This window comes from Pteropus medius, unplaced genomic scaffold, assembly GCF_902729225.1.
Source record: "Pteropus medius unplaced genomic scaffold, Ma_sr-lr_union100, whole genome shotgun sequence".
Taxonomy (NCBI): domain Eukaryota; kingdom Metazoa; phylum Chordata; class Mammalia; order Chiroptera; family Pteropodidae; genus Pteropus; species Pteropus medius.
In genome coordinates, this window is record NW_024348242.1 from 3,361,178 (window position 1) to 3,383,583 (window position 22,406).

The 22,406-nt window shown below is 62.1% G+C and overlaps 1 protein-coding gene and 1 pseudogene across 1 annotated transcript in view; both read left to right on the forward strand.

The window, feature by feature from the left end:
• The window catches only part of NCOR2 (nuclear receptor corepressor 2), a 179,833-nt gene that overhangs the window by 74,870 nt on the left and 82,557 nt on the right, over window positions 1-22,406 (forward strand). The window contains 5 exon segments of the mRNA XM_039879488.1: window positions 2,226-2,278; window positions 11,418-11,484; window positions 16,437-16,609; window positions 17,414-17,507; window positions 19,889-20,067. Of these exon segments, the coding sequence (XP_039735422.1) occupies window positions 2,226-2,278; window positions 11,418-11,484; window positions 16,437-16,609; window positions 17,414-17,507; window positions 19,889-20,067 (566 nt within the window).
• On the forward strand, window positions 18,289-18,404 carry LOC120616129 (uncharacterized; annotated as a pseudogene).

Genomic DNA, 22,406 nt, shown 5'->3' on the forward strand with positions numbered 1-22,406 from the left:
AGATGCCTCGTTCTGCCTAGGGTGTTCCAGCTGTGCCCGCAGCCATGCCCGCCCTCCCCCTTCGCGCCCCTCCTGGCCTCCACTGTGCCCCTGTTTCTAGAGGAGGAAATGGAGGTGTGGGGAGGTCGAGCGACGGGCCCGGGGCCCAGCCAGGAGGGGGCCCGCCCTCGCTGTACCCCAGCCCCCCCAGCCTCCCTTCCCCAGGGTCTGTGGGAGGGGCTTCCCCTCCAGGTGTGGTGTCCCCCCGCTGCACCTGTGAGGGCTAAGGTCGCCTCATGGCCACCAAACTGGGACTTGGCTCCCGAGACGGAAGGAAGTCTCACCTGGCCTTGCACAGCCCCCTCTGCAGGTGGCAAGGAGGTGTTTAGGGGAGACTCCCTCGGGCCTTTCCCCTGGGACAGGGCAGGATGAGGCTCGCAGCCATGCTGTTCGTGGGTGGTCCCCATCAGCTGGTATTATGAGGAGGCCTGTGGGTGTCAGGAGATGTGTCCAGCTCCGTCCCCAGAAAGAAGTTCTCGGGTGGAGCCTCAGGCACCCTCTGCCTCTCATCCTGGGGCCCTGCCTGAGGCTTCAAGACTCCCCCTCTCTGTCCTTGCCCGGTCCCTGTCCCGCTTGACCCCTCACCCTCTCCCTGGTTCTGGCAGTCATCCGTGGCCGCCCCGAGGCTCCTGCTGCATGTGTGGGCCTGTGAGAGAGGTGAAGGGGGTGACAGACACACGGAGGCGGGCGCCAGCAGAGGGAGCAGACCCCTCCCTCCTGGGCTGCAGCTGAGAGTCTAGATTCTAGTTCCCACTCGTCCCTTATCCGCTATGGGCAAGCAGTTTAACCTCTCAGGGACTTGACTTCCCCACCTGTAAAATGGGGGTGACAGTCGGTTCACTTGGCTACTGCCGTGTAACAAACCGACCCCAAACGTAACGGCTTGCGACCATCACCATTGACCGTTCCCCACGAGTGTAGACGTCACCTGAGCATTTCTGCTGATCTGGACTCAGCTCACTCTCGTCTTGGGCAGCTGGGCCGGTGGCCGGTGGCTCCAGCTCCAGCTCCAGCTCCGCCTCGGCTGGGATGGCACTGCCGTGCTCCACGTCGTCTCTGCCCCCAGCAGGCCAACACGGGCCTGTTCTCTTGATAGGGGCAGGCTGACTAGAGAGGAAGCAGACGTGCAGGCACACCTTTCCTGTTGGCGCCCAGCCCACTGGCCAAAGCGAGGGCGTGGGAGGCAGAAAGAATTGGCGCTATGAGTGTAGTCACTGCCCCCTGATGGCAGTGATGACGTGGACCCTTGGGCATTCCTGCCAGGCTCTGGGCTAAGAGTCACACCCACTGCCTCATTTGGTCTTCACAGCAAACCCTGTGAGTTGAACCCCGTTTACAGCTGAAAACCGGGGTCTCAGATGGCTCGAGTAACTCCTCCTAGAGAGTGGTAGAACCGGATGTGAACCCAGGCTGTGGCCCCAGCTGGGGTGCTGCTGACCGGAAGTGGGGGACACACGACGTCTGGCTGAGCTCCGGGTGCACGGCGGAGCCTGGAGCAGCCCGCTTCCTTGGCCGTGCACGCCCGTTGCTGTGTGGGGCCCGTGGTCTCGTTCCTGGGTGTGGGCGCGTCCCGGCTTTCGCAGCCGGCCGGCCGGGTGCGGGCATCTGGCTCGCTGACGTGTTGGCTTCATGCACCGTGTGGTCCGGGCATTCCCGCGTCCCAGCGGGCGTACCTAGGGCCCCAGCATTTGTGGGGCAGCCGCGTGCGACCCACATCCTTTTGCGTTGGCCGTGTGCCAGCCTCCTCGTCACCACACATCCTCGCCAGTGCCCGGCGTTACTCTGCTTGTCTTCTGCTGGTTGGGGGTGACGTGGCCTTCGGTGTTTTCATGTTCAAGACCAGTGCTGATCTCAGCTCCCTTGGCACGTGTGTGCTCGTCCCTCGTGCTCAGGCCAGCACTGCCCAGTGCCCTGCAGAGTAGCCAGGACGGCCTAGGCGGGGGGTCACAGTGCCACAGCCATGCCCAGGGGTTACGGTCTGTCTCTGGCTGGGCCGTAGGCTGGGTCCCCATGTCCTGTGTCATGCCTGCCGGTGGCTGGCTCTCACACCAGGGGACAGCTCCCTGGTGCCAGGGCCTCGGGTGCTGCGGCCGAGGCGGCCCCGGCCTGGAGCGCTGGCTCCTTGCTCTGTGCAGCGGGCAGGGGCGGCCGGGCTCTGACATCCCCCCCCTTGCTTCTCTCTGCAGCCATTGTACAACCAGCCGTCCGACACCAGGCAGTATCATGAGAACATCAAAATGTGAGTGCTCCACACAGCCATGCAGATGCGCGGGGCTTGGGGACAGGTGCTCGGCGTCGCGGGCCCGGGGTGGCATGTGCGTTCTCAGCCCCCTCGGGGCTGCCAGCCAGGGCCGGGCGCTGGAGGATGGGCCGAACGGGGCAGTTCGGGCGAGAGTTCTGGGCAAGCTGGGACCTAGGATGGGGTCAGAGCAGGCCCAGTTGGGCAGGGCAGGGGCAGGGGGCGGGTTCCGCTGAAGACCCCAGGAGACGCCCTGGGGGGACAGCTGAGGGATCGGGGTCCCCCGGTCCTGTATTAGCCGCCCGGGTGAGACAGTGGGGTCAGGGAAGAAGGGGCTGGCCCCAATTTTAAAGCTATAGGCCCATGTCAGGCCTTTTAAAAGGAAGCCGCGTGTTTGGGGGTCCTGTGGCCACACAGAGGGTCTGTCCCAGATGCAGGCCAGTGATGGGCCTGGGATGGGGTGCTGGGGGTGGGAAAATGTCAGTGAAGTGCCACATGCCCTTGGTGGGGCTGAGCTGGCATAGCGGGGGCACCAGCACTGTGCTGGGGGTTGGTGGCTTCTGTCTTCAAGTTGGGAGCAAGGCGTCGGAGAGGCGGCCACCGGAAGGGCCCGGCCTTCTCTTGGGATGTGTGAATGGGAGCACAGCCTCCTCGGCCAGGGAGGGGATATCACCTCATCTTGTTGTCCAGGATCCCAAAGGTAAAAGGGACTCCAGGCCCCGCCTCCCGAGGGAAGTGGGGAGGAGAGCACCCTGGGGTATTAGGCAGGAGGCAGACCCTTTAGGGTCAAGGTCTGAACTGTCCGAGGCTCATCATTGAGAGAGCATGTAGGCTATTTTATGTGACTTCAGAGGGCCGTGCTTAGCTGGTCCCCTCTGACTGGGCGTCCCTGGGGAGGAATTGCAGGGTGCGCCTGCAGTCGTGAGCTCCCCATCCCTGGAGGCGTGTAGGCTTCCTGATGGTTGCCAGGTGTCTGCTGGTGCTTGACTAGTTGTCGGGGAGCTCCTGTCTATTATAGTTTCTGGACTCGAGTGACTGGTCCAGGCTCTGGTGACCAACTCAGCCACCCCTCGCAGCTCCCAGTGACTGATGGAGCAGCCTAGAGAATCTCTGGTCGCCAAAGAGGTCCTTGGCCCCTTTGGCCCGGGAGCACCTGCCACAGAGGCCTCACCCGCATCACCTGCGTCAGCCCACGGCTGGCAGGAGCTGCAGGGCGTCCTGCGCCAGGGACCCGGCTACAGCACAGAGATTGTTGTATCCAGTATGGCCTGTGCTTTTGTCTAGTCTCGCAGGTGTGTTCGCTGCCCAGGTACCAAACCCCTCATGACTCAACACAATTCATTTTCCAATTAGGCCACCTCAGCCCTTTCTAAGCTTCCTGGGACCTGCCTTGCCCTGGGGCCACTGCTAGGGGGTGGGGACCCCCAGGTGGAGAGCGGCAGGGTGTGTGTGTGTGTGTGTGTGTGTGTGTGTGTGTGTGTGTGTGTGTGTGTGTATGCCGTTAGGGCCTGTGGCAGATGGTTTAGGGGATCAGAGAGGGTGTTCTCGTCTGAGCAGACTGCTGAGAGCATTCATTCATCATTCATTCATTCAACACACATTCAGTGAACAGCTACTATGTGCCAAGCCCTGTTCTAGGACCTGGGGATTTAGCTGGGAACAAAACAAAGACCCACAGGGTCAAGTTTTGTTTAGCGGTAGAGACAAAACGAACGAGTTACAGTAATGATAAAATATCAGCTGATAGAAAGTGCTAGAGTCTGTAGCTATCTCAAGCTTTTACATGTTGACATACCTAGTTGTAGTTTCCCTTTTGATACAATTTTTGATGGTAATAGCATTACACTAAAATTTTTACATAAGTTTTATCACTAAAAATAAGTAATATTTTAAGCTGAATAACGTATATGTGTTCGGGTTGTAAAAGCAGCATAGAAATCCAAACAGAAAAGGGAAAAGATATTCATACACGTAATATCGGCAAGTAAGATACTGCTACGTGTCTAAGTAGAATGAAACCGTAAGCCTACTGAAATCTGTACCCCAATCTGCGTCAGAGAATGGTCGAGTGCATTTCGGCTTAGTAGATATCCGCCTCGTAAGGTTTGTTCTAAGTCTAAATCACAAATGAACACGTTTAAGTTTAAACGCATAGAGATGAACAGTTTAAGATTTCTTACATAATAAGTGGTCTGTTTTATGTTAGAAAAATGTACCTGTCAGTAAATTATTTGAACTCGTATACCCTTAGAATTCTAACTTTTTAAAAATGGTTTTCCACTAAAGTCGTGATCACTTCCGTACTTTAAGATGGTCAATGGGATAATGGTAGAGAAAGTGAGGGGTGACTTTTGCCAGGGGGGTCAGGGCAGGACCTGACCGTGGAGCTGAGTGGCAGCCAGCCATGAGGACCTCCTGGGCTACTGTAATGGGCATTGCAAAGGCCCTGGGGCTGGGGAGCTGGTGGGACCCCAGAGAAGGGCAGAGTGGCCCCAGGGGGAGTAGGGGGAAGGAGGCTGACAGATCGTCTGGCGCTGGCGAGAAGTGCGTGTTTCCTCATCTGTGTGATGGGTGGCCAGTGATGCGATTTATTCCTGGAAGCGAGGCAATTGTTTTTTTTGTTTGCAGAAGCTCGTGCTGTTGGTGGCTGCAGCCACCCAGGGCCGAGGCTGGGGGACCTTGCTGCAGGTTGCTGCAGCCACCCAGGCGAGCAGGGGCAGTGGACCCTGACCTTGCAGGAGTGGCCGGGCTGGGGCGTGGAGGGTCAGGGGTGGCGGAGCCCATTGGCAGGCTGGGCACCTATGGGGTCGGATGGCATAGCCACTTCCGGAGAGGCAAGCTGACAGTGCAGGGACAGGCTGAGGGCCACAGGCATTTGTGGCTGGTCAGTCACTCTCAGGGCCTCTGGGATGGGGATGGTGTAGCGCCTGCCTCCCAGGGTTGCCGAGGGTTCAGTGCGCTACTGACAGGTAGGAAGGATTCTGTGGTTTCTGCTCGCGCTTTGTCTGCAGAGACCCCAAGAGCTACTTACTTGTTCGGCAAATGTTTACCGAGCACCTGCTGTGTGACAGCGGCGGGCAGCAGCACCCTGACACCCTGGCGCCGCGGGCAGGTAATGACACGGCCGTGAGACAGCGCCGCCGTGCTAAGGGCGGCGAGAGAATCAGGCCGGGGAGGTGCGGGGTGGCGCCGTCACCGGCTCAGCCTGGCTCAGCCTGGCCCGCTCCGTCCCCCTGGCCCGGGGCCCCTCCCTCCCGCTGCTGTAATTGGGAGGCGATCCCTTCCCCAAGGACCTTGCCCTGTCACTTGAATTTCTCAGTGCCTGCTCGCTGGGGGCGCGGAGTTATAGTTAATTTCACGCTTGACTTCCTGCCGTACTGGCAATTTCGGACGTGCTGAAGTCACCTGGACCCACCTCTGCTGCTCTCTCCGGGGCGCCTGCCTCCTCGGGAGGTGTGGGGTGACCGACTGCCCGTTCTCCGCAGCGGGGACTTGCTGTGGGATCTTAGCCCCAGGCCTCAGGAGCGACCCCTCAGACCTCTTAGGCCAGGGTGGGTGAGGAGGGGCCAGAGGTGCCCCCCCCAGCAGTGTGAGTGGGTGCTCTGTCGAGGGAGGGGCCCCCTAGTGCGGGACCTGCCCGGAGCGCTCCCTGCTGGACTCGCTGGCCTCGCAAAGCCCCTTGTGACTCAGGAAAAGGGTGTGGATGGTGCACGGGCCACAGTTACCGCTCCTGTGGGCCGAGCTGTGGCCTTGCTTGCCACGCCCCCGTCTGGTGCCCTGTTCCTCTGGCCCCCTCATCCCCTCGGGGCCTGGAAAGCCGCTGGTTCCAGGCTGCCCTTCCCTGCGGCCTGATCGTCTCCCCACTGCCTTGTGCGGGGTCGGCGGGCGAGAGCCGTCAGCCCAGGGGCTGTGCGGATGGGGAAGACACTTGGGACCCAGGTTACCGTTAAGCCTGTGGTCTTGTCTTGCTCTGGAGGTGGAGAGATGTTAAGTAACCTCCCCAGAGTCACACAGCCGAACTCCTAGGCCGGCCCCCACCTGCACGGCCACTGCGTGTCTGCGCCTGCATCTCCAGCCAAGGGCTGCCCCTTGCTAGCCCTGTGACCTTGGCAAGTTGCTTCACTTTGCTTGTCAGTAAGTTGGTCCCTGGAGCATCTATTTCTCATGGGAAAGTGCTTAGCGCCCAGCCCAGTGAGCAGGCTTTTGAGCATCAGGCACCCCAATCTGACGGGTTCCTCCCAAGGCCTTCGGCTCTGCACGGGCACCCCATCTGACGCCCCCAGCAGCCGAGGGGCCTGGCTCTCCCTGAAGGCCCCTCCTCGCCCCTGCAGATTCACTCGCCCCCCACTCACCCAGAACCCAGCACTGTGTTTTCCCATCACATTCTTCCGCTTTTCCCAAGCCTCAGCTCAAGCCTCTTCCCCCAGGAAGCCCCGCCCCGACCGCCCCAAGCTTGCTTTGTCCAGAACACCGTGGTCCTGTGCCAGTCCCCCTGGGGCCTGGCCGGCCTCCTCCGAGTGTCCGTTTCCCTGTTGCTGTCCCCTGGTTCTCGCTTCTCCCCCCGAGTCCGGGTCGGGACGAGGCGCATGCTTCCTCAAGCTGTGCTTTCGAAACCCGGCTTCTCCAGGGGACCTGAGCCCCGTGAACACCTCCACCAGCGAACTCCGTCTCACTGGTTTGTCACCCCTTCCAGACCTTTCTCAGGGGCTGTGTTCCTGATTTTTGCTGGACAGAAACCTTAGTAGAAAAGGTTTGTCTGCAGTAGTCTATTTGCATCTTTAATACCAAAACACTTCTTGGTTCAAAATAAACACTCAAAAAAATCTTGGCTGGGAGGATGTTGAATAAGTGGGCACTTCAAGCCAGGCGTCTGGGGGATTGCACCCCCGGATGCGGGAAACTGGAGTGGGCGGGGTCGGGGGGGAGGCTGCGAGGCAGTAGGGAGTGGTGGGGACTCTGGTGAGGTGCGACCTCATCGCATCGCCCTTCAAAAGGGGCCGTAGGCTTTGGAGTGTGGCCAGACGCTGCAGTCGCCAGAGAAGCTCTAAGTTCAGCTTTTTATGCAACAGCTTCTAGTGTCCAGTGCTGGCAACGGATCCAGGTTTGTAGAAAGCACCACTGTCCAAGCACGACACTCCCACGCGCTGGCCCTGGTGGGCGGCCTCTGCGCATTTGCAGCCTGTGGACGTTTGGCCCCTTTGGCCGTGAGTCAATGCCTCCGGGTGCCAGGCACGGTGCTTGCCTTGGCGGAGAGCCCAGCCCCGCACGGGAGACGTCACACCCTTGGCAGTCAAGGTGGACACGGCAGCCGCACCGTCCCCTCTGCCCCCACGAGACTGTGTCCACGCCGAGTCCTTTGCGCCTCACGGCCACAGCTCCACTGTGGCTTGAGAACCGTTACACGCGGCACCCGTGTCCGGGGGCGGCCGGAGCAGACCGGGTGGCCGAAGGCGGTCGCGGTTCATGCTCTCCTGGTTCTGGAGGCCGGAAGTCGGAAGTCGAGGTGTGGGCAGGGCCTCGGGGGGACCCCTCCGTCCCCATCCAGCTCCTGACGTTTGCTGGCCATCCTGGCCGATCCTCGGCTTACAGACACTTCGCTCTAGGCCTCCCACCTTCACGCGACCTTCACACGGCCTCCTCGCTGTGTCTTTTCGTGTCCTCCTGCCGTGTGTGCCTGTCCCCACGTCCAAACGTCTCCTTTCTACGAGGACACCAGCCAGACGGAGTCGGGGCCACCGTAATGACCTCATTCCACCTCGGTGGCGCCTGTGAGGACCCAGTGTCCAAATCAGGTCACATTCGGAGGTGCTGGGGCTCAGGACCGCAACGTCTTTTCTGGGGCGGGAGACACATTGTAGCGAGCGCCAGGCCCCCTGCCAGCTCTCACGTGAATTACGCCCGAGACCCCGCGGCGTTTCCCTCTGTCGGTTAAGTGCCGGGGACGGACGTCCACACACCCGTCACCATCCGTGTGTGGCACACGCCCCGGAACTAACAAAGTGGCCGTGGCTCGGTGCTAACACTGTTGGCCAAACCACAGACTCTCTGCATTTTCCCAGTTCGTCCACCGATCTCTGTTTTCTGGTCTCGAATGGGATCCAGGGATCCAGGGTCGCACATGGCCCTCCGTCCGTCCCGTGTCTCCTCGGTCCCCGACCTGGGGCGGTTTCTCAGCCTTCCCGCGGTCTCCTCACCCTGACACTTTCGAGGCGTGTGGGTCTGGGGTTCTGTAGACGGCCCCTCAGCCTGGGTCTGTCTGGTGTCTCCTCGTGAGGAGGCAGCTGTGGATTTGGGGAGGAGTCTGCGGTGTGAGGGAGGCCCCCGCCCTGTCCCGTCCCATCCTGTCCCCTCCAGGTCCCTGGCGCCCGCTGACCGGCGGTGTTCGCCTGGCTCCTCACTCGGGGTGCTGTCGGCCGTGCTTCTCCCTGTCCAGTGCTGTCTTTCCCTTCTGTCCCTGCCGTAGGAGCCGGTCGCCACGTCCAGCCTCCCGTCGGGGGAGGGGAGCCCAGCCCCGCCTCCTGGGGGAGGGGTGTGGCGCCTCTGCGGTGGCCCATTAAAGTCACCGCAGCGTGTGGGGAGACGCGCCAGGCCGGCAAGTCCCCGTCTCTGCCGCGCGTTTTGCCGGCTCCGCTGAGGTTCGTGCGGGGACCCGGCCGGCAGCGTGACCTCTGCGACGCGCCCATGGCGACCTTCTCCTTCCCTCCTTCCTCCCCGGTGATTCGATAGAGTTCTGTGAGGGACACTCGTCCCTTCTGTTTGTTTATTTGGTCACTTATTTACATCGTGTGGACTCGCGGACATTTATTTTATTTCCTGGGTTACGATCCAGTGGGATTTGCTCTGTCGCCCGAATTGTTCCGGCTTCGGCAGCTGAAACGCTTTCAGGCGGGTCCCGTGTCCCTCGGACCTTTTTTTCTTTCCAGCACTTTTTTCTTTCCTTTTTTTTTTTACTTAAAGATGTTCTGGGCGCACCCCGGGTATCCCCGACCCCGGAACCAGCCGTCCTCCGGGCGCAAGGCACCCGTTGCTGCCGGGCGGCGTCGGCCGCGAGGCCTCGCGCTCCTGGCCGTGGCCCTGGGCGTCTCCGCTTCTCGGCCTTCGCAGCCGGGACGCCGTTTTTAAAGTCCTGAGCCGTTGCCGTGTTGAAACGCAGATGGCCCTGCACGGCCGGCCCCGCCAGCCTGGCTCTTCGCCTCCGTCGCCCCCACACTGTCCAGCCACACGGGCCTCCCTCTGTCCTTGGACACTCGGGGCTTGTTCCTAACTCAGGGCCTGTGCAGAGCCCGCCGCTCGGAGCCCCCCTCCCGCGGGGGTCTTGCCACAGCTGAGTCTTTCTGGTGATCGAGATCTCGTCCCCGAGGGACTTTTCCGAACCACCGAACCTAAAACAGGTCTCCTCTCCCCCCAGGCTCTACCCCGCCGCCCTATTTAAGTTCCCGATTCCAAGATTGTTTTGATGATCTTGCTTATTGTCAGGGTGTCACCTCCAAGAGGGCCAGGGCCTTTGCCTGCCTTGCGGTGTCCCCAGTGCCTAGAACAGTGTTTGGCACATTGTGGGTGCTCCGTAAACATTTGCTGAACGACTGAGGGGATGAATGTAGAATGCTCCCATTTTTCCGATGGGGAAACCGAGGCTGAGAGAGACCTTCCGAGATTGGCTCAGAGGCCCCTTGTGGTTCTGGTCTCAGCCCGTGTGAGCGAGGACCCCGGTGCCCACCCTGACGGGCAGGGGAGACCGGGGTGAGCAGCGAGGCCTCTAGGTGGGGAGACCCTGGCCGAGCAAGGCCAGGGTGACCCTAGGAGCCATCAGGGGGTGAGGCGTTTCTTTGTGGTAGGGGCGGGGAACGGACGGGGCTCTGAGCCCCACCGGGATCCAGTTGGGTTCCAGAGAGGGACCTCTGCCCACACGCTGACCGCGGGCTTTCTCCTCTGGTTAAGGAGGGGTGTGCAGGCTTGTTAGGGTTTGGGAGGTGGGACCAGGTCGCGACGCCGCCAGCTTCCTGCTGGACATCGGCGTGGGGCGGGGGTTAGAGTCTGCTGCAGGCCCGGGGCAGCCGTCCAGCCTGGGGTGGAGGTGGGGTGTCCTGCCTGAGCGCGGCCGGGCCTGGCCGTGGGGCCTTCTGAGGCGGTGATGTCATGTGCCGGGGTGTGGGGCCGTGGGCGACTCTCCTTGGGGTCCCTGAGCCGTGTGGTTCCAGACCCTTCAGCCCCTGTGAGGCATGTGTTGGGGGAGCTTTGCTCATCTGTCAGGGCCTGGAGTGTCTCTCCCCGCCCCTGCTCCCACCTTCGTCCTCTCCCGAGGTTGGGGTCCCCAGTGGCCCAGGGACATGATGCCTCCTGGGGGCTGGACAGGGCACGGCTCATTGTCGATGATATTTGTGGGGTTTGGACACTGCTGAGAAGTCAGGGAGCCCCTCCCAGAAAAGGTGGCGCTGGGCACGCCCGGGACTCAGCAACTCCAGGCTCTGAGGGCTCCCAGGCCTGACTGGCCCCACAGGCCCGGGGCGCCAGCGTGTTGGGGACAGGGGGTGGGGCGGGGCCGAGGGAGGCCTCAGGTCTGCAACTGGGGGCAGCTCTGCGACCCCTCTGCATCGGGCTCCCGTCTCTGGGTCTCCCCCCTCCCTCTGCCCCGTCTCCATCTCCTGTGTCTCTGTGGCCTGTTTTCTATGGCACATGTGGCTCACGGGCAGGGAGATCCTGTGTGCGTGTGGAGGTGATGGCCGCCCCAGACAGAGGGGAGCCCTGTGACTGTGGGGTGATGGCCGCCCCAGACAGAGGGGAGCCCTGTGACTGTGGGGGTGATGGCCGCCCCGGACAGAGGGGAGCCCTGTGACTGTGGGGTGATGGCCGCCCTGGGCGGGGCAGAAAGCCAGGAACTTCTAGCCCTGCCCCCCTCCGCCCCCACCACCCTCCTTCAGGACCCCTTTTCTGCAGACCCAGCTCAGTCTCGGGTGGGTGGGGAACTTCGGGGTCAGCGGAGAGGAAGATGCACATCAGCCGTTGGGGGCTTGTTCCTGGGGCTGCGGGTATCTGAGCTCGCGGACCAGTAAGGGGCCCCCGCAGGGCTGGCTCTCGTGGCCAGTTCTGTGGTACCGGGTGCCTGCACTGCTGACCGGGCCCTTGCTCTCCCCACCCGCAGAAACCAGGCGATGCGGAAAAAGCTAATCCTGTATTTCAAGAGGAGGAACCACGCTCGGAAACAATGGGTGAGTCACCCCGTGCCCCCACCCCCAGGTCCCTGGGCCCCGTCCAGGCCGCTCCGAGCCACACCTGCCGGGACCTCTCGGTTCTGTAGCTGTCCCTACCCTGAGTGTCCAAGCTGTGAAGAAAAGTGGGGGACGGGGCTCGGGCGCCCCGGGGGGCCTGGGCGTGGTCGTGGGCCGGGCTGGAAGGAATTCTGCCTCTCCCTTTGCCGGCTGCACGGGGAGAGGGCAGAGACTGGCGGGGAGGTGGGTCCCGGTCCGCGGGCGCTGGGCCTCCCAGGCGGAGGCGGGTTTGGCGTAGGGGCGGGGCGCGAGCAGGTGGCGATGATGCAGGCGTCTCCGAGGAGCCAGGTTCAGGTTCTCCCGCGGGCAGCAGCCACGGCACGGTAGACGGGCCCGTGTGAGGGGACACGTGTGGCCGTGGTTTGGGGTGACCGTTCACGCCGTGGGGGTTGGACTCAGTGATGGAGGGGGGGTCACCTGCCAGTGGTCCCTCAGTTGTGAGGGTAAGAGGAGCTGGTTCGCATGGCCCTGAACAGTGAAAGAGTTCGTGTGGCTGAGACGCCCGCTGGCTGGAGCTCAGGAGCGGTTCGATCCAGTCCAACCTCGTTTCTGCGCAGTTTTCTTCCCAGCTCTGCACGTTAGCACGTCACCAACCTGGTCTTTCGGTGGGACCCGAATTCCTGCCGCAGGCCCAAGTCTTTGGGAGCCAGAAGCCGCCGACCCTCCGAGCATCTCACGAAAGCCCCTCGTGGACTCGTCACGGGTGTGGTCCCTCTGGACCAGCTTCCGAATGCACCTTGCTCTGGTCCCAGATGTCGGCTGGGCCCTTAGGGACAGGAGACACTTGTGGCCCAGAGGCTGGGCGGCCGAGAGGCTGGGTAGGCGGCACTCCGGACCCCAGGGCCCCGTGGGGTGACCAGAGAGAGGCACGGAGCCGGGTGGACGGCGTGCGTGAACCTGGGCGTCCGTCCCATTCACCGAGTGAAATGTTTACCGAGGACCCGCCGTGGGTCAGGCACAGCGCTGAGCCGTGCTGAGCGGAGGAGGCACGGAAGGGCCGTGTGGAGGGGTGGGCTGGGGTTGGGACAGCCTGCGTGTCCTTGGGGTGGTGACCTCAAGACCGAGGTGGGAGTGGCTAGAAAAGACCAGCCGTGTGAGGATCTGGAGGTCGGAGTGTCAGGCACAGGGCACAGCAAGTGCCAAGGCCCTGAGGCCTGTGGGTGACACAGGGTGGACTGCAGCGGGCAGGGCGTGAGTGGGGGGCTTCCGAGTGACCTGAAAACCTTGGGAGGCAGATTGCCTAGAAACGTTTCCCCTCTGGTGGGGTGGAGCGTCTAGACTGCACGATGCACAGTGGACACCTCATAAATGTATTCCCGGGAAGGAAAACAGTCGGACAGGAATTTGCCAGGAAACTGCGGACACCGTCGTCTGGAGCAGGAGGAGGGTCTGATTCACATTTTAAAACGACTCCTGTGGAGTGGGGTAGGGTTGGGGTGGGTGTGAGTTCTTAAGAAATCCCACATGGCTTCTTGGCGGACTCTGACGAGGGTAGAGAGGAGATCAGCTTATTCAAAGGGAGAGGACCTGGAGGCTTCTAAGAAATTCCTGGTGGCCTTGGTGAAAACAAATTCAGAAACCACGGAAGCTGTGGCAGGAAGGCGTTGGGAGTGATCTGGTTCTTGCTCTTACGTAAGGAGCCCCAAGTCCCTGGCAGCGTCATTATCAGCAAGGCCTGGGAGGGAGCCCGGCCAGCGTGGTCCCCAGGCCTCAGACCTGCCCCCTGCCATCCCAGCTGCCTTCTGTGGCCCGAGCTACAGGATGGACGAGGCGGACAGGACAGAGCGGGACAGGCTCGTCACTCTCATTCACCACTGAGCATGGAGAGAGGAGGCCGAGCCCCCATTTGCAGGATAGCCAGTTGGGGGAGCATCTTGCTGGTCTTTGGCCTCCGCCCCGTGAGGCCCTGCCTTTGTGGGAGGCCACAGGCTCCGTGCGGGTCTGGAGGACGCTGGGTCGCGAGGTGGCCACGGAGGCCAGCTCCCCTGGCCAGCAGGTTCCAGCCGCCTTTCTGATCCCTTGGCCTGAGGCTGCTTTTCCCAGTTTCCTGGGCACCCCATCTCATTGCACCCCTAAGCACTAAGCTGCATCACACTACGCCTGGCCTGGCAGCAGGGGTTCAAATCCTGGTCTTGCTAAGTGACCGGGTCAAATCATTGAACTTCTGGCCTCAATTTCCTCTTCCGGTCAGTGCTGATAATATTAACAGCCACCTCATCAGGCCGCTGAGGGAGGAAGGCTGGTCAGGGTGACGTCTGGCGTACAGCAGGTGCTCAGAACTGTCAGCTGCAGGCTGACCCTAAACTTTGTAAGGGATTTCAAGGGACCTTGAAGAGCCAAAACAATTCTGAGAAAGAACAACCACGTTGGGGACTTTGCGATTTCAAACATGGCCCAGCGTGGTCCAGCCGGAAGGACGGACTGGGAGGACTGGGCTCGGAGTGAGAGCCCAGAAATAAGTCCTTATCTGCGGCCAGTCAGTTTTTGTCAAGAGGCCGAATTCATTCCACGAAGAAGGATGGTCTCTTGAACAGACGGCACTATGACACCCGGACATCCACACACGAGAGCACGGGGCTGGAGCCCCAGCTCACAGCGTCAGCCCACGATGAAGCAGACCTACGTGCAAGAGCCAAGACCATGACATTCCTAGGAAAAACCCAAGAAGATGACTCTTCACGGCCTCAGCGGTGGGTTCTTGGGTGTGACAGCAAAGGCACACGTGTCACCAGGGGAAGAGATGCACTGGGCTCCGCCAGAATAGCTGTCCCCTCCGCCGTCCAGATCCCACCTGCCGCTGCCCGACTGGGCCGTCCGGGCAGAGGGCCCTGAGTTCCTGCCTGCACAGAGCGGGCAGTGGTCGCTGCCTGCGTGGGGTTTGGGTGAGCCGGGCCGTGGGAAGGGCTCTGCTCCGTGCTTGGCACGTGACACAGTAGCACTCGGCCAGGGTCAGTGCTGGTGATGGTGATGGTGATGGTGATGGTGATGGTGATGGCTGAGGGCCCGGGGCTGATTTGCCTTCATTACATGCGCGAGCTGTGTCACGGGGGCACAGTGGCCTTGCCCCTGTCCCCCTGCGGATTCCTGCTGCCCACGCCCTGCACGCGGACCTCGTTCTGCCCCAGCCTCTGGTGTGAGTGTGAGTGTGTGCATGTGTGGATCTCTATGTGTATGTGAGTGCACAGGTACGTGTGCGAGGATGTGTGTGTGTGCCTGAGTGTGTGATCTGCTTCCTGCTCCGGCCAGTGGAACCCCCTTGTGGAAACCCGCCCTGAGCAAGGTCACCGGTGCCCCCAGGAAGGGCTGTAGCCACCGCAGTGGGTTGTCACACGGCGCCCAGTGGACTGACAACACATCAGTGCAGTGGACACGGCGGGGGCGACAACAGGTGGCACAGTGGCCAGACGCAGTGGGCGACTTCCTTGCCCCGGACAGTCCTCAGGTGCTGCTTGGGGCTTTGCACATGTTGGGCACATGGCTGGATGTCCCCTTGGGGGCGTTCTTGCCATGTCTCTTTGCGCCAGCCAGTCCCACGAGGGCCGCAGACAGGCTGGCTCGTCCGGTCGCCACCCCGCCCGCCCCTCCCCCGCAGCTGCTCGCGGCCCCTGGGCCCCCTGCCCGTCTTCATTGTCCTCTGCCGGGTTCGGTGAACGTTTTCTCATCGTTCCTTGTCTGACTTCTCTCTCTCACCCGTTAGACCGAGGCCTCTCTAGGAGGTGCTGAGCAGGGCAGGAAGGGTCCCCGCTCTGATGGTGGCCTGGGCTGGCGTCCCTCATGTCAGTCCCATCCCCGGTGGGCAGCTTTCTGCGGCACCTTGGCACACACACGTGTGGCCATTGTCTGTTGCTGGAACTGTGTCTTGATCTCCAAGGGGTCTTGGAGCCGCCCACATATACGTGGGGCCTCCAGGAGCTGGGGTCAGGTTCGCCCCCATGGAAGCTAGCCTGACCATTCTTGGGGGCTGTCAGCTGCCGGCTTTGCCGTGGACCAAGGTCAGAGGCTGGAACACAGGATGGGGTGGGGTGTCTGGGCACGACAGCCAGAAAGGGCTTTTCTGCCTGTGCCAGTGTCAGGAAGGCATTCAAGCGAGACTCCCAGACCGTGCCATCTGTCCACTGCAGCTGTTAGGGATGGGGAGGTCGGCGTCTCATGGGCGGCCGGACGCTCCCCCCTGCCCGGCCCAGGTCACCTTGGAGACTTGGAAGCTAGGCATTCGGGCGGGGGTCTCTCTCCCAAGGACATGGAGCAGGTGGCACTGCAGTTCAGCAGGGAGCTGGACCTCCTTATCGTGGACGGTGGCAGCTCAGGGCTCACGCCCAGCCCCTGGCCTGAGGAGCACGGCCGAGCCCGAGGCTGGGGATGAGGAACTGGTTAGAAAGTGGATGCTTCTCAGGAGGGTGCCCAGAGCCACACTGTCCAACGTGGCTTCCCGTGATGATGGACATGGTCTCTGTGTGTGTGCGCTGTCCCCTGTGGACGGAGGTGTCGGCCACGTGTGGCTGCTGAGTGCTGAGGACGTGGGTGGGAGACCAGGGGTCTTAATTTTACGTGATTCGAACTTAACAGCCACACGTGGCTGGTGGTGTCTGTACCCAACCAGGCCTTTCTAGAAAGCCAGGTGGGGCGGCCGTTCCCCAGGGAGGAGGTGGCCAGGCCTGTGGGTCTTCTTCACGGGCCCAGGTCTGTGCGTGCCCATGTGCGCATGCGTGCAGTCCGTGCCCACGTGTGCCTGCTGTCTGCATGCGTGTGTGTGCAGTCCGTGTCCATGTGTGCCTGCTGTCCGCGTGCGTGTGCGTGTGCGCACACCTGCAGATCGGGCAGGGAGCCTGGGGGCTGCGCGTCCGGATCCCGGCGACACCCTTCAGCGTGTCCGCACCCCGCTGTGCCCCCAGGAACAGAAGTTCTGCCAGCGCTATGACCAGCTTATGGAGGCCTGGGAGAAGAAGGTGGAGCGCATCGAGAACAACCCGCGGCGCCGGGCCAAGGAGAGCAAGGTGCGCGAGTACTACGAGAAGCAGTTCCCCGAGATCCGCAAGCAGCGGGAGCTGCAGGAGCGCATGCAGAGGTGAGCCGGGGCCCGGGGGCCACGCCGAGCCCTTGGACGTGCCACTCAGAGCCCGCCTGGCCTTCACACTTAGCGAGACTTAAATACGTCTCGGCATGCAGGCTCCCTTTCCGGTGCGCCCTGGGCTGTGCGTGCTGGCTTCGTTCACCTGGCCGGCCGGCTGGCTGGCCCGGCCCCTGGAAGCCGCCGAGTTTGAGATCCCTAGTGTGGATGGGCGGGGAGAGGACCACCCGGCCTGCAGGCCAGGATCAGGACGCTGGTCTCACATGGCGGCAGTGAGGATTGAGCGAGATCCTGTGAAGTCGTGCCCGGCGCACAGTAGGCGCTCGGTGATGCGTGGCTGTGGCGGCTAGTGTCCTTTTCCATTGGGTGGCGTTCCGTGAGGTGACGGGCCATGAGCGGTGATAATACACACCGCACTGTTCCCTGGACACTCAGTGTCTCACTTGGAATGCCTCCTCTCTGCTCTGAGAGCTGCGCCACTGTATCTCCATGTTACAGAGGGAAACCGAGGCACAGGCCCACAGAGGCAGAACTGGGATTTGGACGTGGATCTGTGTGGCTGGGCTTCATTGGAGAGAAAAGGTGGCCGAGCTCCGACAGCCTCTGGGTCAGGGCCGGGGGCCCCATGTCCTGCCCTGGACCCCTGGCTGGGGCTGTCCCTGCGGCCTGGGAACCCTGGCCCCTCCCTGCTGCCCACACGCCACATCTGGGGAAGTGGCGGCCTCAGGTCCGGGCCGCGGAGCCGGCCGGCATCCCTGGCTGCCAAAGGACCGGTCCCAGCTGTGTCCTTTTGGTTTCCAGCAGGGTGGGCCAGCGGGGCAGCGGGCTCTCCATGTCAGCCGCCCGCAGCGAGCACGAGGTGTCCGAGATCATCGACGGCCTCTCGGAGCAGGAGGTGAGTCCCCCGCCTTGAGGCCAGTTCGCCCTGGGTGGCGGACACCCAGGGTTTGTCACCACGGTGCAAGCAGAACGAACACAGATGTCGAGGTTTTGGGGCATCGCCGTCGCCTGTCCCCAGGCCTGGAGGACGAGCAGACAGAGGGCTGTTCCTGGGTCCACCCGGGGGGCTCCCGGGCAGGATGTGGTTCCGTTGGGGCACCCCAGTGCGGGGATGCTGGGGCGAGTCCCCCGCCTCGCGCTCCTCCCTCCTCCGCCTTCCTTCAGGGCCTGCGCTTGGCGGAGCCTAACGAAGCCGCTGGGCAGGGGCTGTGGTTTCTCAGTCAGCCCCGGGGCAGGGGGAGAATCCTAGCACGTCTGCTGTCCGCTGGGGATGCCTGGACCCCTGGAGTTCAGCCCGGAAGACCCTGGCTGTGGTTACTGGAGCCCAGAGATGGCCAGGAAGCAGAAAGAGAGAGGAGGTCTTTGTTCCTGGGGTAGGGCCGGTGTCGGCCTGTCGCTTCCTGGATCTTGTGGATCAAGCATCAGTGTCCCCACCCCCCGCCACGTTCCCATCATGACAGCAGACACGAGGCAGCCTCAGAGAGGGAGGGAGGCACCTCTCCCACCCCGGGCCTTCTGTCCGGGTGGGCGTATTGTAGCTCCAGCTCAGTGCAGCAGGCGCTAGCCTGAATCGAAGTAACTAAAATGAAATAAAATTAAAAATCCAGTTCCTGACGTGATTCCATAGTGGAGCGGTGAGGTCCTGAGTCTGTGCCCCAGTGGAGCCACAGCCCATAGTCTACGGCCACGCCCCCCTGAACGAGCCCGGTGTCTGATCTCGGAAGCTAAGCAGGGTCGGGCCTGGTGAGTACTTGGATGGGAGACCACCCAGGAAGACCAGGTGCTGTAGACATTAAAAAAATCCGGTTCCTCAGTCACACCAACCATGTTTCAAGGGCTCGGTCCCCACAGGTGGTCAGTGTTTCCTGTGCTGGACGCAGTGGGTAGAACATTCTGTTGGATAATGCTACCTGGCTGCCAGTTCTCTGGCACGACAGATGAAGGCCCTAGGGGATGGGGCATCTGGTGTAAATGGCATTTCCTAGGCCATCCCCAGAGGTTCTGACTGAGCTGGTCGATGGCCAAGCTCAGGGGTCTGTATTTTCCTCAAGTTAGCCATGTGGTTCTGGCACTGGTAACTCAGACTCTGGCCAGTAGAAAAGAACCTTTGTTTACAAACTTCGGGTGATCTGCCCTGTTGTGAGCAGCGCTCAGTGGACAGGAAGTAGAGCGTGGAGAGCGTCCGCCCACAGCCCCATCGCGGTGCTGCGGCCACAGGCGCGGCCCATGGCGCCACTCGTGGGCTTCGTTTGCCGTGGAAGCAGGAGGAAGATGCCCTTCCCTGTGTGTGCCTGCTGGACGCAGGGCCTGGGGTTCGGGGGCTGATGCAGTGTCCACAGGTCCTGGCCACGTGAGAATGTGCCCACCGGCATCCTTGGGTGTGGAGGGACTCAGGCCTGACACCTCACCTGAGCAGCGCAGGCCGACCTGAGGTTCTCTGGGGGGTGGGGAGGAGGTGGCTGGGTAGAGGAGACTCGCTGGGCACCCTCCAGGGAGCTGTCTGCGGTCAGGGCACAGGGCCTGTGTGGGAGAGACAGGCCTGCGGCCCGAGGTGGAACAGGGTTTCCTGCGCTCTGCCATTGGTCGTTCCTCACAGCTGGGGACACGGGCGGCGGGGGGTGGGGAGGGTGGTCGGGGGCTGCCGCGCTGCTGGGGAGGCTCAGGCCTGCTTGGGGGCCCCTCTCGCCGCCAGCTCAGGGCTTCACCGCTGTCCCCTCCCGCTACTCCTGTTGGGAGTCCCAGACGCGGATGGAGAGCTTGGATAGGGGAGGCTGAGTGGGAAGTCCTTTGATCTAGCTGACCTTGGCCAGGTTGGGCCCTTGCCTGCCTCCAGAGATGAGAAATTAGTGGACGGGAATGGGCAGCTGCAGAGATTTGGGGAGGTGACCCCCTGAGTGGCAGCTCACAGCCCCTCATAGCCATCCTGACACATGCGAGCCGCCCGCCCAGCTCCCTTACACGGCCTGGGCGGGCCTGGCCTGGGTGGGCACGCTTGGAGAAGCTGGGTGCTGGGCCAGGGGTGGGCTCTGGGGAGGAAATGGTTGTGTGGTCTAACCCGGCTCCCTTGGAGCAAGGTGGCCCCTCTCCCCACCCACACGCGCTGCTGGTCTCCTGAGCCTGTGGCCCCGCTGCGGAGAACAGCTCCCCCGCAGTGTTTGGTGGAGCCTGCATTTCCAAGGGGAGGTTCATACCCCCCCACCGCCCCTCACAGCTGCTGCACCTGATTTACAGCCCTGCCCGCCGTAACCCTGTCTGTGCCACCCCATCTCCCCCCAGAACCTGGAGAAGCAGATGCGCCAGCTGGCCGTGATCCCGCCGATGCTGTACGACGCCGACCAGCAGCGCATCAAGTTCATCAACATGAACGGGCTCATGGACGACCCCATGAAGGTGTACAAGGACCGCCAGGTCATGAACCTGTGGAGCGAGCAGGAGAAGGACACCTTCCGCGAGAAGTGAGTCCCCCCAGAGCTCCGCGCCCTCCCCGGTCCTGGCGCGTGACCGCCGACGGGGGCGCTGACAGCAGGACGTTAGACGTCCAAGTTCAAGGTGTCGGCAGGTCGGGTCCCGCTGGAAGCTCCGAGCGGGGATCGGTTCCGTGTCCCTCCTGGCTTCCGGTGGCTCCCAGTCTTTGTAGCTGGGCCACTCCATCTCCACCTCCGTCCTCACATGCTTGCTTGCTCTCTCTCTCTCTCTCTCTTTCTTTTCTTTCTTTTCTTTCTTTGTTTCTCCTGTGTCCCCTGAGTCTCTTCTTAGAGAGACGCCAGATTCAGGGCCCCCCCTATTCCAGCATGACCCTCCCCCTAACTCGTTACATCCGAACAAGGTCTCATTCTGAGGTTCTGGGTGCGCGTGAGTGTTGGGGATGCCGTTGAAGTGCAGAGGCAGCCGCACGCGAGACGGGGCGGTGGACGCCGCAGAGGCGCGAGGCAGGAGGACGTCCAGGGCCCGGCCGCGGCCTTGGGCAGGGATGGGTGGCTGGCCGATGGCCTCGTGGTTTTCATTGTACTTGGGAAGTGGCGATTCGTTGAGCACTGTGTCCCAGACGCTGCAGGTGTGTCCCGGGTTTTGTGCATTTTCCCCTCTCAGGCCGTCTTCGTTACAAAGGGGGAGAAACGGGCTCCGAGAGAGGTGACGGCCTTTAACAAAGGCCACGCAGCTTGCAGATGGCAGGGGCAGGGTCGCTCTCCCCTCGTTCCAGTGCAAGGGCTCAGCAGGAATGGAATGAGAGGCCGGGGGAGGGAGCGGGGACGGGCCAGGGAGCCGAGGGCTTCAGACAGAGGCAGGAGCTGGGCGCCGAGAAGCAGAGCACTAGCCTCTCAGATGCAAGAGCCGGACTGTTTGGGGAAGGTGAGTGCAGAGCTGCTGGATAGAGAAGACCCTCCTGCCCGCTTAGCAAACTCAAAATCCGTGGGCACAGGGTGCCTCCTGAGGGCCCCCCGTGAGGCGGGAGGGTGGGAAACTGAGGTGCGGACAGAGGCCTTAGTGCTCTGTCGGGAGACGTGTCGGAACCAGACTCTGCCTGCCTGGCCGCAGGCCTCCAGTCCGGGTCCGCCCCCGAAGGAGGCCTTATCACTGGGAGTTTCTTCGAAAGCGATGAGGCGGGGCCTGGGGCAGACTCTGCCTTTCCCAGGGTTGGGGGCGGGGGTGATCCTGGGTCACGGGCAAGGCTGGGGCGGGTTAGCCAGTGCAGACGCCAGGAGGAGCGATCAGAGAGGGTCTCGGGTGGAAAATAACACCCGTTAGGATAGCTTTTCATGATGGAAATTCTGAAACTGTCGTCGAGCTCAGGGGACGGTGTGCCGAGCCCCCGCGTGTCCGTGGCACACGTTCGGCTGTCCCGCACAGGAAGTGGCACTCTGGGGAGCGGTTCCCGCACTGTGTTAAAAAGCCCAGTTCCTCAGTGGCTGCTGCTCGGCCTGCCGATCACAGACACACTTGCACTGTCAAGTAAGGCCTTACGCCCTTTCAAGCCAGCGAGGCGGCTGCAGAGCCGTCGAAAATGCCACGAATTAGTGTCGCGTTAGGCAGTTAAATCCCCTTGGCGCGTTCGATATTTTTATTGATTTATGCCGTCTTAAAAAAATTACCAAGGCGCTTCTGGGTGCTGCCCGTGTTCCCACCTTTCTGGGGCTTTCATGTGGCTGCTCAGACGTGATGATCCCACCGTGTTAGTTAACTCGGTAGCTGAAGCCGGGGCCCGGGCAGGGTGATGCCTGCAGACACCCACTCGGGCGGCCCGTGTCTGTCAAGGAGTGTGGCCCTGGTTGACGTCTCGTTTTCAGCCCGATGGCTGGTATGTGCTCGGGGCCTGAGCGAAATGTGTGCAGGTGGCCCCGAGCTCCACCACGGGCTGGCTCGGAGACCTCGAGCAAGCCACTTCCCCTCTGAGCTGCAGGTTCCACATCTATCACGTGGGTTGGCGACAGACAGTGCCTGGCTGTTGCGCGGTCGGGAGGCGGCCAGTCACGGCACGTGTTCAGGGACCTTCGGCAGAAGATACAGGCGTAGGCTGGAGGGTGGTGTAACGAGTGACCTGGAGATTCACGACTCTGGCTCCTGGTCTCCCAGGGGCCCATCTCTGCTTGGGAAAACCCCAAGGAAGGGACTAGGGGGAAGGAAATGTTGCCGGGCGGAGAGAGGGAGGGAGAAAAGTCGCCTGTCTGGAGGAGAAGGGCGTCGGGCTGGCCCCAGCTGTGCACGCCGCCTGAGGTGGGGTTCCAGGCGGGGAAGCCTGCCTCCGACAGGGCTTCCTCCGGGAAGGGAGAAGAGGCCGTTCCGGATTCTCCGGTGT